This window comes from Bubalus kerabau, chromosome 13 (genome assembly GCF_029407905.1).
Source record: "Bubalus kerabau isolate K-KA32 ecotype Philippines breed swamp buffalo chromosome 13, PCC_UOA_SB_1v2, whole genome shotgun sequence".
Lineage (NCBI taxonomy): Eukaryota > Metazoa > Chordata > Mammalia > Artiodactyla > Bovidae > Bubalus > Bubalus kerabau.
In genome coordinates, this window is record NC_073636.1 from 73,934,427 (window position 1) to 73,951,627 (window position 17,201).

The window sequence follows — 17,201 nt, forward strand, 5'->3', positions numbered from 1 at the left end:
AAGGGGGGTGCGATATGATTGCTTTATGAGAGACCCCAAGAACAACCTTTCACAACCACAAAGGTAAATCATGGCCCACACTACTTTGAAAACCCCTGTCTGGATAAAATACCAGTTTGGGGATTTGGGTAGGCTTCTTCTGTGTGTCTGTGTCAGTGGGGTCTTTTTTTTTTGCATAACGGCTGGAGAAGAACTTCTGCCCCCATGATTTGAAGTTCACATTCCTGAGATGACTTGAAAGGTTCCTCGTACTTTCTCTGCACCAGTAGAGGGAGCTCTGTCATAGGTTATGAGTTTAAATTGTGTTCTCACTTGTGTCCACAAATCCCTTTTCTATGGAAGGCTTCATTCTAGATGAAGACTGTGATTTATTTATTTTAACATCTATTTTAAGTAACTGCAGCAGCACTAGGGCACTGTCTCTATTTCACTGAGGTAGGCGTTTGCATACCTCATACTTGGCAAAGTTCAAGTAAGAGGAAAGTCGGTCAGAACATCTCAAAATAGTTGAAACTTTTCCTTTCTCTTCCCAGATTTCTCAGTAGACCTTAACCAGAACTGAGGTGTTCTTTCTGCAGCATGGTACCATGCATATAGTTTTGAAACTATCATCTGCCAAAGTGACCCTAACAAAGTAACTGAATATATATATATTTTTTAAAACTTAAAATTCTTCTGCAGAGACTGACTTGGGAAAAGTTATTTTATGTATCATAATAAACATTAACAATGACAGTTTACAGCTTTTCTTGTGTAGCCACTTTAGTTTTCCTCTAATTTATTTCTATATTGACTTCACAAATCTAATACTTTCTTTGAGAGTAGATGTTGTCTTTTTTTTTCCTTTCTTTTTTCGTTACTAGTTTACAGTGGTTCTTTGTGTGTTGGATACTAATTTTTCATCAGTTATATGCATTGTAAATATTTTTTCCCGGCTAGTGACTTGTGCTTTTAATTTTTCAGGCTCTTTTCTTAGAAAGCAACTTCTGTTTTCATGAAGTCATATTTGTCAGAATTTTCTTATACCATACATTTTTTTGTGCCTTCTTTAAGAAATTCTTAATAACGTATTTTTAAAAAATTTAATTTTATTTGGTGTATAGTTGATTTACAATGTTGTGTTCATTTCAGGTGTGTGGCAAAGTGATTCAGTTATATATACTTCCATTCTTTTCCAGATTCTTTTCCTGTAGGTTACTACAGAATATTGAGTAAGGTTCCCTGTGCTATATATAGTAGGTCCTTGTTGATTATCTATTTTATATGTAGTAGTGTGTATATGTTAATCCCAGACTCCTAATTTATCACTCTACTCTTGGTAATCAAGATGTTTACGAGGCAATGCATGGTGATCAGTTCATAATGTATGCAGATGTCAAATCATTGTGTAATACATCTGGAACTAAAATAATGTCATGTGCCAACAATATTTCAACTAAAAGAAATTCTTTGCTACTCAAATGTCTTAAAAACTGTCTCCTGCTTTTTTTTTTTCCCTAAAGGTTATACAGTTTTACTGTCCACATTTAGGACTTTAATATATCAAATGTTTTTAAAAATTTGCAATATGAGCTATAGTCATCTAATTTTATTTCTTCCATGTGAAAGATTTGCTTTTCCTTCCATTCAGATCTTTGGTCCTGTTATCTTCTCAGGCCTTCCTTGCCTATCTATGAAAAATAAATTCTCCTCCTACTTGTTTTTCTTTTCAATTACAGGTTACTCTTGAAATTTATATTATTTGTCCATGCAAATTTTAGTATCAGTCTGTGGAATTTTGTATAATACCTCTGGGATTTTGACTGAATTGCATTGAATACACAGATTAATTAGGCAGAATGGCTGTCTTTATAATGTTAATTCTTCCTGTTTGTGAACATAGTTTATCTTCTCATCTGTTTGGCTTATATCTTCTATTCTTAGATAACTTTATAATTATATCCATAAAGATATTTTAGATCCTTTTGTTAAATTAATTTTTGTAGATTATTTTATTTGTTCTAATAGGTTTTTTTTTAATGAAGACAATCTAATTGTGAATTGCATTCTTAGTTTTTCTTTTTGATCTTTATACTTAATATAATTTTCTGTCTTAGTAAGACCTCTAACAATAGAGGTGGTAGTGGGCATTCTTGTCTGATTCCTTATCTTAAAAGAAATTTCTTCTGATTATTTCCACTAAGTCATTGTAGTATATCTGGTATATTATCAAGTTAAAGAAGATTTTGTCTATTTCTAGTTTAAGAGATTTCTTTTTTAATCAAAATTGGTAATAAATTTTATTGTTAGTTTTTTTGGTTGAACACAGCTATTCAGTTTTCTTGCTTACTAATGTTTTCACCTAACATAATTTTTTCTCAAAGTTCAGTTTTCTCTGCATCCCACAGGTTTCATATGTGGGAAGTTGTAAATATTTTTTCCCAGTTTGTGGTGCTTTGTGCTTATTACATATTTCTTTTTTAACTCTTGAATTATTCAGAAGTGCTTTTTAAAAACCAAATTCTATGAATTTTTTAAACTACTTATTTTTAATTTTCAGTTTCAGAGAATTATGGCTAATGAACACATTTGACCTAATATGTCAGTAATTTTTGTTAAATGTTGTTTGCGTGCCTTAGAAAGAATGTGTGTTTTCAAATTGCTTGTAGGAATCTATATGTATCTGGTGGATTTAGCTTGTTAATTGTCTTCAAATATAGCTATTCACAACTAATTCTTGATATTTGATCTTTTGGTTTCTGAGGGAGATATGTTAAAATTGTTACTCTGTGGTTGTAATTTGTCTATTTATTTTTGTTAATTTTGAGATTTTTATTTTTGGGGAGAGGTCTTTTGTATTTTGAGGTTGCATTGTCCGATGCATATAGATTTAGAATTGTTAACTCTTCCTGGGAATTGTTCCTTTTATATTTGACTTTCATAACTTCCCTGAGATACACGTTTATCAGTTATGAACTTCCTGCCATACAAAATGAGGAAGTTCAAGTTAAAAGTTCAGCATCTTGTCTAAAGTCACCCTAGATTGCAAGCCTTTGGCTTCTCTCTTCATTGCTTCTGTGATATAGGCCATCTTGTTAAAAATTGTGAAAAGCCTGCCTTTCTTACCATTTGACACCTAATTCTAGGATCTTCAAACTTAAGACTTTTGTGATGTTGATGTTTTGGGTTATCAAGACTCACAACTGTGATAAGATTTTATAGCTAGTTAGCTAGGTTGATTGAAGGATGGTAACGCAAATGTAGTGAGATGTTAACATTTGAGGAGTCTGAGTGAAGATTATCTGAATAGTCTTTGTAACCTTGAAGGTTTTGTACATCTGGTACATCAGCATAAAACATTACATGATTATTAACTCATGATTTTCAGTTTTTAGAAATAAATCTCAGGAGGCTTAATTTGAGATATAAGTTTGAAAGTGCTTCACTTAAGAGTTTCCTAATAAAATAATATCTAGAGGTTGTTGGTTTCTACTGATTCAGGTATTACATCTGTCTTTAATATTGATAGAAATATGTGTTTCAGAAAATCAAGCATATCCCACAGGTTTATAAAAATGTTAATTAAAAAAATTAGCAGTCCTCTTATTGAAAAAAATTACAGCGTCCATTTTTTAAATTGAGGTATGGGTGTTTTACAGTGTCACATTAGTTTCAAGTATACAGTAGAGCAAAGTGATTCAGTTACATTAATTATTAATATATGTCATTCAAAGTAATATATTGGACACTGAAGATCATTAGTAGTACTATGAAGATAATGAAATTTTGTTATATGTGAGGGTTTTTTTGATGTGTCTTAATATGCAGGAAAACAGCTTCACCATTTCATCCTCAAGCAAGCATCTTTTCTTAAAGGAAGAGAATTTCTTCTGTTTTACTTCATCATGATCAAATAGGATATTATAATTAGGAGCTCAAATGAGAATTCTACTTCTATACAAGAAGTAGAGAAAGAATCCAAGCTTTTAAAACATATTAAAAGTATTTTGTCACATAAACTGGGTTATTATACTTTAATAATACTTTAAAGTATCTTTGAAAATAACAAAAAATTTTTTTTTCAGAGGCAGAGATAACAAAAAAATCTTGGAGCAACTTGAGCCTGATTGGCATAAATTTGTAGTTTAGCAGTTAATGCTTTTGTCCCAGATGAGGAAATGACAGGCAAAAAGATGACCCCTTAAAATATGTACATCATGTGTTAAAGATTTAACACGCAGTGGTTCTCCCTTCCAAGACTCCTTGGCTATGATAAATGGTTTTCTTGTCCTCACTGCATTCCCAAGAGATACATGATGGCCGGTTCCTCTCCTTATCTCCGGGCTGATTAGGCCACTGATTAGGCAGAACTTGGACCACTGAATTAAAAGATTATTTCCACTGACGCAAGCCTTTTAAACTGGACTCAGTGAACTAAAGGGAGGGACTGGATGATTTCTATTTGAAACTTAAATTTCTAATTGCATTCTAATCTCTTGTTGTTATTGTTGTTCAATCTCTAAGTTGTATCTGACTCTTTGAGACCCCATGAACTGCAGCACACCAGGCTTCCCTGTCCATTACCATCTCTTGGAGTTTGCTCAAACTCATGTCCATTGAGTCACTGATGCCATCCAACCATCTCATCCTCTGTTGCTCCCTTCTCCTCCTGCCCTCAGTCTTTCCCAGCATCAGGGTCTTTTCCAGTGAGTCAGCTCTTCTCATCAGGTGGCCAAAGTATTGGTGCTTCAGCTTCAGCATCAGTCTGTCTAATGAACATTCAGGGTTGATTTCTTTTAGGATTGACTGGTTTGATCTCTTTGCTGTCCAAGGGACTCTCAAGAGTCTTCTCTTGCACCACAGTTCAAAAGCATAAATTCTTCAGCACTTAGCCTTCTTTATGGTCCAACTCTCACATCTGTACATGGAAAAACCATAATTTTGATTATAAGGACATTTGTTGGGAAAGTGATATCTCTGCTTTTTAATATGCTGTCTAGGTTTGACATAACTTTTCTTCTAAGGAATAAGCATCTTTTAATTTCATGGCTGCAGTCACCATCTGCAGTGATTTTGGACCACAAGAAAATAAAGTCAGCCACTGTTTCCACTTTTTCCCCAACTATTTGCCATGAAGTGATGGGACCGGATGCCATGGTCTTAGTTTTTTGAATGTTGAGGTTTAAGCCAGATTTTTCACTCTCCTCTTTCACCCTTATTAAGAGGCTCTTTAATCTCTTTGAAAAAGAATTTTATTTTATTTTTTAAAGATATTTTTGCTATGGGTCATTTTTAAAGTTTTTATTGAATTTGTTACATTATTGCTTCTGTTTTACATTATGGTTTTTTGTTTGTGAGGCATGTGGTGAGACCTTACTAAGCTCCCTGACCAGGAATTGAACCCAGAGGCCCTGCATTGGAAGGCAAAATCTTAACCATTGGACCACCAGGAAGTCCCGAAATGGAATTCTAAAGCATCATGGCATTATTAACTTAGAGCAGCTCAGAACTATGTTTTGGGTAAACTGCTGTGATAGTATTATGTGATAAAAACTTAATGTATTCATAGTTTCCCAGAAAGTCCTAGGTCTCGTGAAGGCACCTATTGTTGTGAGTTTCCTCATGTTAAAACCAAAGTCAGGATCTTGTTGAAATGATTTTATTTCAACACCATCCATCAGATGCTAATTTCAGAGCTACATAAGATGGAATTCTTGACTCACAGCCTGTTTTCTTTCCACCTGCAGATTTTTTGAAGAGGATGCTATAACATTGCCTCCCTTGTGTGTTCTCTATCTCATTCTCTCTGATTCAGATTTTAATATTTGCAAGGATGGTAAATAGGAAAAGTACTACAGAATTTGTTTTAAAGCTTCTTTACTACAGTGACCTTACTGTCTGATTTCAGATCCCTTCAGATTGTTTAAAACTATCATCAGAGAATATTTGTATTCTCAAAAATACAGTCCATATATCTTTGTCATGCACAGCATCATATGAGAACTTTATCAAGCTTTGGCAAGTTACTTCCTTTTTGGAGCCTCAGTTTCCTAGTCTGAAAAAGTGGAGCATAAAACTTCTATTTTGTCAGATTGAGATGGTAAGAAATACATATTTAAAATGCTTAGCCTAGAAAAGCTTAAAAAGAGTAAGTAGTATAGTATTTGGGAGAAGGCAGTGGCACCCCACTCCAGTACTCTTGCCTGGAAAATCCCATGGATGGAGGAGCCTGGTAGGCTGCAGTCCATGGGGTCGCTAAGAGTTGGACACGACTGAGCGACTTCCCTTTCACTTTCCACTTTCATGCATTGGAGAAGGAAATGGCAACCCACTCCAGTGTTCTTGCCTGGAGAATCCCAGGGACGGGGAAGCCTGGTGGGCTGCCGTCTCTGGAGTCGCACAGAGTTGGACACGACTGAAGCGACTTAGCAGCAGCAGCAGCAGTATAGTATTTGATAGTGTATGACAGTGGGTTTTTTTTTAGTGTATGATGGTGTTTTTTTTGGTTGGACCTTGAAAAATTCGTTCACCCAGGGCTACTTTTCTGCATTGTAATTCCTTTTCTCTTGCTAGTCATGTTCTTTTCGTTTTTACTCTTGGTATTAATGGTATTTTATAAGCGCCACGTCTGTGGCACTGGCTTGAAGCTGATTGATCTAAAGGAAGGTCAGTTGTCAATTTCAGTAATGTTTTTAAAATGTGGAAGGGGGAGGGAAAGAGAGATTAATTCTAATTCCTTGGCAACAAGGTAACAGATGTTTTGAGAATCTGTTAAGTAGTACCTCAAAATATAAGACTGTAGATTTTAGAGGCTAGATTTTGGATCCTTGTGAGCCTTCCTTTTTGAAGTTTCAAAAGGTTATCTTAATACTGTGGGATTTATTACCCACTTGATTTTTTTTCCATCCCTGAAAGATAATCTCTGACGTTCATCTGAGCATTTATCAAAAGCTCCCTCTAGGGTGGGATTCACAACAGAAGAGCAAAAATCTTGCTCTTTAGACTATTCTCACAAATAATTTTTGCACAAGTAATTCAAGGTCATCCTGCCAGAGCAGAGACTAAATCCTAATTGTTTGTGCAGTTTTTCTTAATTATGTCCAGATGTCGGGCTCACTTTTATCTTTGGAAACCTTCTTGATTCTTGTGGGATGAGCCAAAAAGCACAGACACGTGGTGCCTGAAAATTCGTTCAAACCCCTCATGCCAGACCACATATTAGGATATGAAAGTACTGGATCTCAGTGTGACGTGGCTGAAGGGCTCAAGGCCTATATTTTGGGGAAGATAAGGTGCTGCTCCACTAGAGTTAAGTTGGTAAAAGGAGAGCCAAAAATAGCTATGGGGGGAATAATCTGTTTTCCAAAAGAGAGTAGTCGTAATGAAGATCAAAGGGAAAAGTCCAAAAGATATACTTTGGCTCTTATGTCTAAGAGGCCAATAAATCAGTTTTGATCAGTTAGGGGAATATATTTTCCTGGTGCTCTAAGCTTGCCGACCTGCTTACCCTTGTTCGGCAAGAAGACTGAGATACATTATGATCAAATTAAATGGGTCCCAAAGAAAAAAGTAGATGATTCTCTACGTGTTTATGCTCTAAAAAATACCAACTTGGAACCAGTATTTGTTAAAAAGAAATATTTAATCCCGACCAAATAATATTTTATTTATTAGGTATTCACTATGTGCCCTTACTGTGTAGTGTACAAAAAACCAAATGAGACATTTGCTACCAACCAGGACTTTGTAGGTTGAAAGGGGATGATGACATTTGTCATTATCGTTAACTAACATGTATAGAGTGCCTACTATATTCTTACCGTTCTTTCTAATTCCTTATATATCTGGAGCTTTACCCTAGGTGCTTTTCAAAGTGGTATTCCTGTTGACATCACTTTGTTAAGGAGGACCTTTGCAGAGGCAAGTAGTAATGTTAAGCCAAATACTGGATAAGTGATTCAGAAAAGTGTTAAAGGATTTGTGAGAACTTAGATATACAAAGAGATGGGAGGATGATATTCCATGCAGGTGCAGACTCAGAAAGGAGGGGTATGTTATATATTAAACATTCAGTTTGGCTGAAGTGGGTGGGTGTTGCCCAGATATTGGAAGACCTTGAATGCCAGAGTTTGAACTTGATCTTGTTGGTAATAGGGTAGTACAAAGACATTTTGATCAGAAACATGAAATAGCAAAAGGTTTTTTTAAAAGGAGATTCAGTTGGATGATATGGAGTTTGAAAAGACTAGGAACAATGAGACCAATTAGGAAATTGTTGCAGTAACCACCGGATCATTCTCATCTATGACCCTTTTGTATCTTTTTAGGTATGCCACCTCTATTGCTCTAGTCAGTAACACCTTGAAATCTGGATTTAGATCTCTTTGAATAGATACATGGTAGCATACTAGACGGAGAAGGCAATGGCATCCCACTCCAGTACTCTTGCCTGGACAACCCCATGGACGGAGGAGCCTCGTAGGCTGCAGTCCATGGGGTCGCGAAGAGTCAGACATGACTGAGCGACTTCACTTTCACTTTTCACTTTCATGCATTGGAGAAGGAAATGGCAACCCACTCCAGTGTTCTTGCCTGGAGAATCCCAGGGACACAGGAGCCTGGTGGGCTTCCGTCTGTGGGGTTGCACAGAGTTGGACACGACTGACGTGACTTAGCAGCAGCAGCAGCATACTAGACCTAAAGAACCAGAGCATCATTGCCCAGAACTCAGTTTACATAGAGGCAATTACCAAAACTGGTTCCTAGAAGAGTTATTTGGGTTGGACTCCAGGGAACCTTGTAACTTATCATTCTGGCAATTCTTAGTGGTTTCAAAGAACATTCAAAGGAATATTTATGGCCACATACAGAAACTTGGATAATAACTTGTGCCATTAGATGGGTTAATACATGTAAAGCACTTAGGTGCCCCAGTCTTGAAACCAAAAACCACACACATAATGAAAGCTAGATTAAAAAACAAAAAGTAACCCTATGATAAGGTATATTATTTCATGCTAGAAGAAAACATTTGAGAGATTACTTGAGTTGTTTTGTTGTAAATATTCGTCCATGAAACAGAGAAGAAAATGTAGACTTTTTCCAGTTCTGTAGTTTAAACCAGGTAGAAAAGAGTGACTATAGAAATTAAGGAAAAAGTAGATTGACCATCGTAGTTTACTTAGTGACAGTCTTAAAAATGAACATTTTAAATGGAAGGGCATGAAGTTTAATGTCTAATAGATGGTCATTCCAAAGGAAAAGAAGGGCTTCAGTCTTTGGTCAAGCTTCTTCCCAGTTATGACTGCCTTGGCATTGTGTTATAGTTCATATAAATCCAGAAATATAAGTAAATAGAGAAAAGGGGTCCTTCTGTTCTTTTAATTGAGTTATTGATATATAATTCACTCATTTAAAGTATATGGTTCAGTGAACTGTACACTTTGAGTCTAACTTTTTATGGACTCACCATGGTCTAATTTTTTTAATTTATTATTTTTTAATTGAGATATAATTCACATATAAAATTCACCATTTTAAGGTTACAGTTCTGTGGTTTCTAAGAGTGTTTTAGCAGGGTTGTGCAGTCATAACCACTGTTGAATTCCATACATTTTTGTTATCCCCCGAAACAATATCCTGTTAGCAGTCACTTCTTGTTACCCTTTTCCCCCATCCCAAGGCACCCATCGATCTGCTTTCTGTCTCTTAAGGATATGCCTATTCTGAAAATGTTATATAAATGGAATCATGCAAAATGCAGCCTTTGTATCTGGCTTCTTTCACTTATCAGGGTTTGTCAATGTTGTAGCATATATCAATAGTTCATTCCTTTTCATAGCTGAATAACATTCCATTTGTATGGATACACCTGATTTTGTTCAAAATCTAATTTTCGAACATTTTAATCACCCTCTAAAGAAACTCTGTATCCATCAATACTCACTGCCCCAATAACCCTAGGCAACCGCTAATCTACTTTTTGTCTCTACAAATTTGCTTATTCTGAACATTTCATATAAATAGAATCATAGAATGTGATTTTTGTGACTGGCTCCTTTCATTCAGCATCCTGTTTTCAGGGTTCCTCTGTGTTGTTACATGTGTCTTTATTTTTTATCTCCAAATAATATTCTACTGTATCTATATATAGATGTAACATTTTATTATTTCCTTCATCAGCTGATGATTTTTGGATTGTTGTGTCCTCTGCTTTTACATAGCATTTTTCAAAGAAAACTAAATATAAGACACAGTTGCTTATGAATTTGCCCTTTTGTGGACTTTGACAGATTGTCCGTTTAGCTTACCAGGTGCTGCTTACAAAGAGAAACAGGCCAGTCATAATGTAGGAACTCAGGCTTTCGTTGCATCAGATGAAAGAATCAGAGCAAGACATGGCTGTTTTCCAAGTTTGACTTTTCTGTTGAGTCCATTCTCCCAGTGGCTTCAGGTTTCTGGTATTATCATTCAGTGGCACGTCTTCATTTCCTGGGATACACCTGAGAAAAATACCACGGCTCACATGGAAAATCAAAGCCCACCGGCTGGCAGAAGCCCTGGGGACAGCATCGTCTTTAGTCAGCGGGGAGCAGTTCTCTGACACCTTTCAATGTCGTCAGGCTGTTGTTCAGCGTGCCTGATGGTCTCACTCAGGAGTGCTGAAAGAAGAGTCCAGAGATAAGGTTACTGGGAAAATTCCATTCCCCCAGTCTTTCTACACTCAGCCTAATGGCAGTTTGGACATGTCAAGAATTTTCATTTTGATTTTAGAGCATTTTGCAATATGAGAGGCAGCCTTGAAGCCTGATGATCAGGGTTCAGATCCTATCCTTGTATAACCTTAGGCAAATTTCTCATCTAGAAAGTGGAAATGATGGTGGTGGTGGTGGTGGTTTAGTTGCTAAGTTGCGTCCAACTCTTCTGACCCCATGGACTGTAGCCCGCTAGGCTCTTCTGTCCATGGGATTTCCCAGGCACGAATACTGGAATGGGTTGCCAGTTCCTTCTTCAGGGGAGCTTTCCGACCTAGGTTCTCAAAAGATGGGAGGACAAAAGGAAACTATACATCGTGTAGCACTTGGTAGGTGCCGACAAGGGCATCTTCCCTCCTACTTTATTTACGTGGTGTTCCTGAAGCTTGGATGGCAGCATCCTGTGGAATCAAGCCAAGGGCCTGAAACTTAGAAAAGCATTCAGTCAATGTTAGTTGCATTTGAACCTGAGTTCCCCAAGTCTAATTCCTCTTGTAGGAATAGTTCAGTGTGTGGGGGGTGTGATGGAAAGAGATGGAGACAGGTCTCAGATACTGAATCAGTCAGTTTTTGCTGTGTAACAAACCACCTCAAAAACTTAGTGATCAGCTGGGACTGACTTCTGAAGGTTTCATCTAAGACCCTGTTGTTGGGGCTTCTCTCTGCTTCCGAAGTTTTAAATACATCGCATTTACACATGTTTTCTTCTAGTACTTATGCTGCTACTGCTGCTGCTAAGTCGCTTCAGTCGCGTGGACTGCAGCCCACCAGGCTCCTCTGTCCATGGGATTTTCCAGGCAAGAGTACTGGAGTGGGGTGCCATTGCCTTCTCCGACCTAGTACTTATGGTTTCCATTTTTATAATTAGAGCTCTTTTTCATTTGGAGTTTTCCTGGTTGAAGATAGGAGGTGTGGTTACAATGTAGTCTTTCCCCAAACAGCTGTCCAATTGTTTAAAAGACATTTAGGCTTTCTGCCTTGTTCTGGTTATTCTATTCTCTTCAGCTGGTCTGAACCAGTGTTGGTGGTGGTGGTGGTTTTTTTTGGTTGGTTGTTTTTTGCTGCACTGTGTGACCTACAGAATCTTAGTTCCCCTGACCAGAGAAGAAACCCATGCCCCCTGCATTAGAAGCACTGAGTCTTAACCACTGGACCACCAAGGGAGTTCCAGTTTGTGTAAAAGTACACTGTGTGCTGCCTGTGTCAGCCGCCTATAGCACTGTCAGAGTTGCTTGGCTCAAGGAGGCCCTCTAAACACCCATTTTTATTTGTAGGATTATGGGTAGACTTGCTACAGAGTTGTCTCTGAGCCACACTACTCTGGTGATCTCCATAGGAAAGAACTGACCAAAAGGACTTTATGTCCTAACTTGTTGGAAAATCCAAAACACCTCCATTTTTACAAGTTTTATTTTGTTGCAGTTCCTTCAGAACTATATTATGAAATAATATCTTAAATTTAACTTTAAAAGTGTGTAAAAAATTAACTTAAAAAGTAAGTGTAAAAAGCACTTAACATCATGCCTAGAACAGACAAAACAGACATTGAACACAATTGTTGACTGTCCCAGCAAAAATCGTGTTTAATCCCTAATAAATGAGGGGGCAACAGTAAAGTAAGCTACTGGCAGCATCTAGAAGTGGACACATCTGAGATTGACGGCTGTTGAACTTGGCAATGGTGATGGTAAGTAAGACAAACATCTGAGAGGCAGTCAGATTGCTGGCTTGAAACTGGGACTGAGCAGATGTCAGGAAATAAGACTGCAGGGAACAAGAGTGCTTGGAGAGAAACACGTGCTGTTCTTTATGTTCTGGGCCCCTACCTGTTCACTTCTTACAGCTCTGAACCTTCTAGTCTTTTTTCCTGGTTACTGGGGAAAACCAGTATAAATCCACATGCAAAGTAGTGGGGAAAAAAAAAAGCTTCTGTACTTCCCAGTATTAGATTGCTGTGAAATAAGTACCTTCAGCTAACTAGGTTTTTAAGTCATTCGGGTAAAGTTGCTCTTTCTGCAATTGTTACTAGTTCTAGAGAGTAACTGCTGTATTCTGCTCTCATATGGTAACTGCTATTACATAACCACTGATTCTGCTCTATAGCGGCCCTGCTGTGGGACTGCTAACCGAAGTCCTTCGACCAGTCTTCCCCAATCTTGCCATCTCCTGGGCATGTGTAACTTTTACAGTCAACTCTGTCTATTTAATATCCTATACGATCTTCTTTACAAAGTGAAGTAAGTCAGAAAGAGAAAAATATTAACACTTATTAACACATGTATGTGGAATCTAGAAAAACGGTACTGAGGAACCTGTTTGCAGCACAGGGATAGAGATGCAGATGTAGATAACAGATTTGTGGACACAGGGAGGGGAGGAGAAGGTGGGACCAAGGGTGAGAGTAGCACTGAAACCTATACATCCCATATGTGAAACAGAGACCTGCGGGGAGCTGCTGCATGGCACAGGGAGCTCAACCCGGTGCTCTGTGACGACCTCGAGGAGTGGGATGGGGTGGGGCGTGGGAGGGAGGGATATATGTACAGCTATGTCTGATTCACTGTTACATGGCAGAAACCAACACAGCACTGTAAAGCAGTTATCCTCCAATTAAAAATAAATTTAAAAAAAACTTTGGATCAAGGAAAAAATATTTAAAAGAATTCAGTAAAATCACCTATAATCCTGCTATCAGAGATAAATCCTGTTAACATTTTAGTCATATTTTTTTCTAGTCATATTTTTTCTCCTATGTATATAATTTTACCAAGTTGAGATTATATTATGTATATAATATTGTATCTTTATTTTTCCTCCTTAACTTTATCATAAGCCATTTGTAAACAGTGTTTTAAAAGTTACATATTTCGTGGAGCGGATTGTGACATACTTGGATTTTCTTTTTCAGACCTGTTTTTCTCATTTGTCAAATTAGATCATGAGTTTGCCAAGGGAAATCAATCAGTCTGTGGGGTCATCCCCTGTCCTGACTCTAATGCCTATGGAGCATATTATATATGTAGACGATTAATAAATATTTTGGCTTGTGCGCCTCTTTTCAGTCTAAATGTTATAGAAACTCTTTGCTATCAGGGATCCGAAAACTATGACTTGCAGCTGACTCAGATTCATTGCATCACCAAGTCTTTCCGTTTAGAAAAAGGGACCCAGAGGGGGCCATGAATCCTCTGAAATCCTATGGAACATATTATGAATGAGAATTTTTTGGGTGCATTTTCCTGTACTTTTCACTAGAACATTAAAAGGATTATTTAACAAAAAGCCACTGATTCCACAACAGTAGCCCACCTGGAGACAGATCCATTTACTAAACTTGCCTGAAATCTGAGATAGTATATTTCACCTTGTATTTGTCTTGGTTTTCAGGAAGGGACGAGACCATGCAGCCTGCCAGACCGTCGTTCCTTGAATACTTTGAACAAAAAGAAAAGGAAAATCAGATCAACAGCTTCGGCAAGAGTGTCCCTGACCCATTGCAGAACTCTTCAGATTGGAAAGTTCCCCAGGATGGAGACTATGAATTCGTAAGTAGAGTTGGAAGCAGATGGTCATGTCTGTTGAGGAAAGCTGTTTGAAACATCACACATCCAATTCTGTCGTTTCTCTCAAAGTGCAAAGTGCTTGAGCATTTTGTTGTGCAGCTCACACCTCCTCTAAATGCCCCTGGCAGCAGCTCCTGTCCCGAGGGCCTCCAGGGTCTTGAGACCACATTTTGACTGACATTTGAGCTGTTCCGAGGACCCCCAATCAGTGGCACCGTTTTTTTGTGACCATCCAAAGCAGCTTTAATAATTATTTCCTCACTTGCCATTTTTCCTTTAGTTGAGTTTGAAATTGTTAACAGTAAAAGAAACATTCAGTCATCTGATGAAGACGCACTGTCTTTCATAGTCTATCTGGGCTTGTGATTTTATATTTAAGAATTAGACTGGAGGGAAATTAGTGCTGCTTAATTGTGTCTTTGTTGTTTGGTTAACCATTATCCTAATATTAGGCTCTCTGAGAGGATTATTCTGAATTTTGTCTGAGGATGAATATTAAATCATTCCAAAGTTTCCTATGAAAAACTGGGTGTGTTTTTCCTTTTTCTGCTGTGGAACATTCTCCCTCAACCACAGACACTTGTTAATGTTTGCAGAGATTTAGTGAGTAGAGTCAGTAAAAAAAAAAAAGTGGAAAAAAATAAGCTAAAGGGTCTGCATTCCTTTTCTAGAATTTCCTCTTTAGGATTATTTAGTTTTTATATTTGTCAGTTTTATCATAATTTTGTTGTTGTTTGTAAGAGCTTAGTTTGGGCATTCTGTTTGGACTTGGGGAGACTTTCCAGTCCTGGCTTTCTCCTGCCTTACTGACTGGCCCAGAGGAAATGGTGTCATTCTTCCATAACATAGTTTCTGCTTTTATAGTGTAGTGGGAAACAGGAATGTCAGAGGTTATACAACTAAGGATAACAATCTTCTGAGGACCAGAATAACTCACCTGAAGTTACTTAACCTATTATAATGTCCCTGAACCCATGTTAGGACCCAGGTTCCTTTGTTTTTTATCATCTGTTTATTCACTGATTTATTAATCATCTGCTATTATCATCTATTTTTTCATTCATTTATTTATTAGCTCTTTGGGTGCCAGTATGTGCCAGTATGTTAAGTGTTTTGCTAAGGGTGTAGGGGTAACAGAACCATCAGAAACTCATTCCTCATGGAGGTTCATTTTAGAAGAAGAAAAATAAGAATGTACAATAGTGTGTCTGATAGTGGTAAGTGCTGTAGAAGGTGTGCAGCAGGAGAGAGATCGGTGGGGAAGGGAAGGGGGAAGGCAGGGGCAGGGGGCTGTGTGTGAGTGTGTGTGAATATGTAGCGGTTTTAAATAACGAGTTGAGGAAGGTCTCATTGGTAAGAAGATAAGAGACTGAACTTTGTGACCATCCAAAGTGGCTGGAATAGCAAGTGTAAAGTCCCGAGGCAGCGATTTGCTTAGTGTGTTGGCAGAATAGTGAAGTGAATGGTAGCGTCTGGAATGGCATCAAGGGGACATGCTGTAGCAGGAAATGAGATCAGGTATAATGAGTCAAATAACATAGGGCTTTTTGTGTAATAATAATAACTTCAGCTTTTACTCTGAGTAAAATGGAAAGCTACTGGCAAGATGTGACTTGATCCTACTTACGTTTTGAAAATATTATATTGGTTGCTATATTGGTACAGTATAAGAAAGCTAGCTTTGGTGAACAAAAGTGTACCTGTTAAACAGAAGAGGTCTGTCTGCTGCCACTTCTCTCTTCTAGGTCTTTGGCATTCATGGTTTTCCACTGTGTCAGGATTCAGCTTCAGAATCCTTCTTAAGATAGTGTTCCAGGCTGCCGTCATTAATTAGAGTAGACCCATGAGTCTTGAATCATCAGGTTTGCGATTCCATCTTGCCTCTGTAGTTGTCTTGGACATCTTTGAAAGGACTGATTTTCTCAGTGAGTGAAACAATTTCCAGGTGCCAAATCACATCACTGTTTTGATAGGATGCTTGAGAATCCTCAGATCTGTAGTCCCCAGGTCTAGTTAGTGATCCTGAGATTCTGGTCACTTTAATCATTAATTTGGGGTCAGCAGTTCCTGTGTTTGAAGAACTCATTTCTCTCTGCTATCATTTTCCCAAACTCAGATCACTGGCAGAGAATTTATTTGGACAGGCAAGCTACTTATGCACAGGGGCTTTAGTAGGTCTTTAGAGAAAGAGAGCTTTTTATTGGGGCAGCAGATGACCACTGGGGCGAGTGTGCCTATGAGCACAGTGACTAGATTAGAATGTTGCCCAACGTGTATTCTTCCCGGCTGGTGCAGGAGGAAGGTTCTGAGACCTACCAGAAGTTATTACCTGGCATCATCCAGCTCACATACCTTTTTGTGTGCCCTATGCAGTGTTTAAACATTTTAAATTAGTTGCCTGTGTTTGAAAATTGAGAGCTTCTACATAAAATGTTGGAACTCCAGCTTATTTTGAAAATTTGGAAGAGCTGACCATAAAAGACTTACATTAAAAAAAAAAATTTTTTTAATTAATTTTTTGGTTGTGCTGGGACTTCCTTGCTGTGCAGGCTTTTCTCTAGTTGTGGCAAGCAGGGGCTACTCTCTAGTTGCGGTGCGCAGGCATTGCCATGGCTTCTCTTGTTGCCAAGCATGGGCTCTGGGGCACCTGGACTTCAGTAGTCGAGGCTCCCGGGCTCTAGAGCACAGACTCAATAGTTGTGATGCACGGGCTTATTTGCTTCGAGGCTTGTGGGATCTTCCCGGATCAGGGATTGGACCTATGTCTCCTAAACTTGCAGGGGGACTCTTTACCACTGAGCTACCAGGAAAACCCCCAGACCTACATTTTTAAAAAAAGGTTTTGTTTTGCATTTTTGGCTGCACTGAGTCTTTGTTGCTGCATGCAGGCTTTCTCCAGTTGCGC

General features: G+C 38.0%; 1 protein-coding gene across 2 annotated transcripts in view; it reads left to right on the plus strand.

Moving 5' to 3' along the window:
• Nucleotides 1-17,201, plus strand: part of STK4 (serine/threonine kinase 4) — a 93,791-nt gene that overhangs the window by 36,869 nt on the left and 39,721 nt on the right. For both annotated transcript variants that reach the window (XM_055545099.1, XM_055545098.1), the window contains exon 10: nt 14,121-14,278. In XM_055545099.1, coding sequence (XP_055401074.1) covers nt 14,121-14,278 — 158 coding nt within the window. The remainder of the gene's footprint in view (nt 1-14,120; nt 14,279-17,201) is intronic.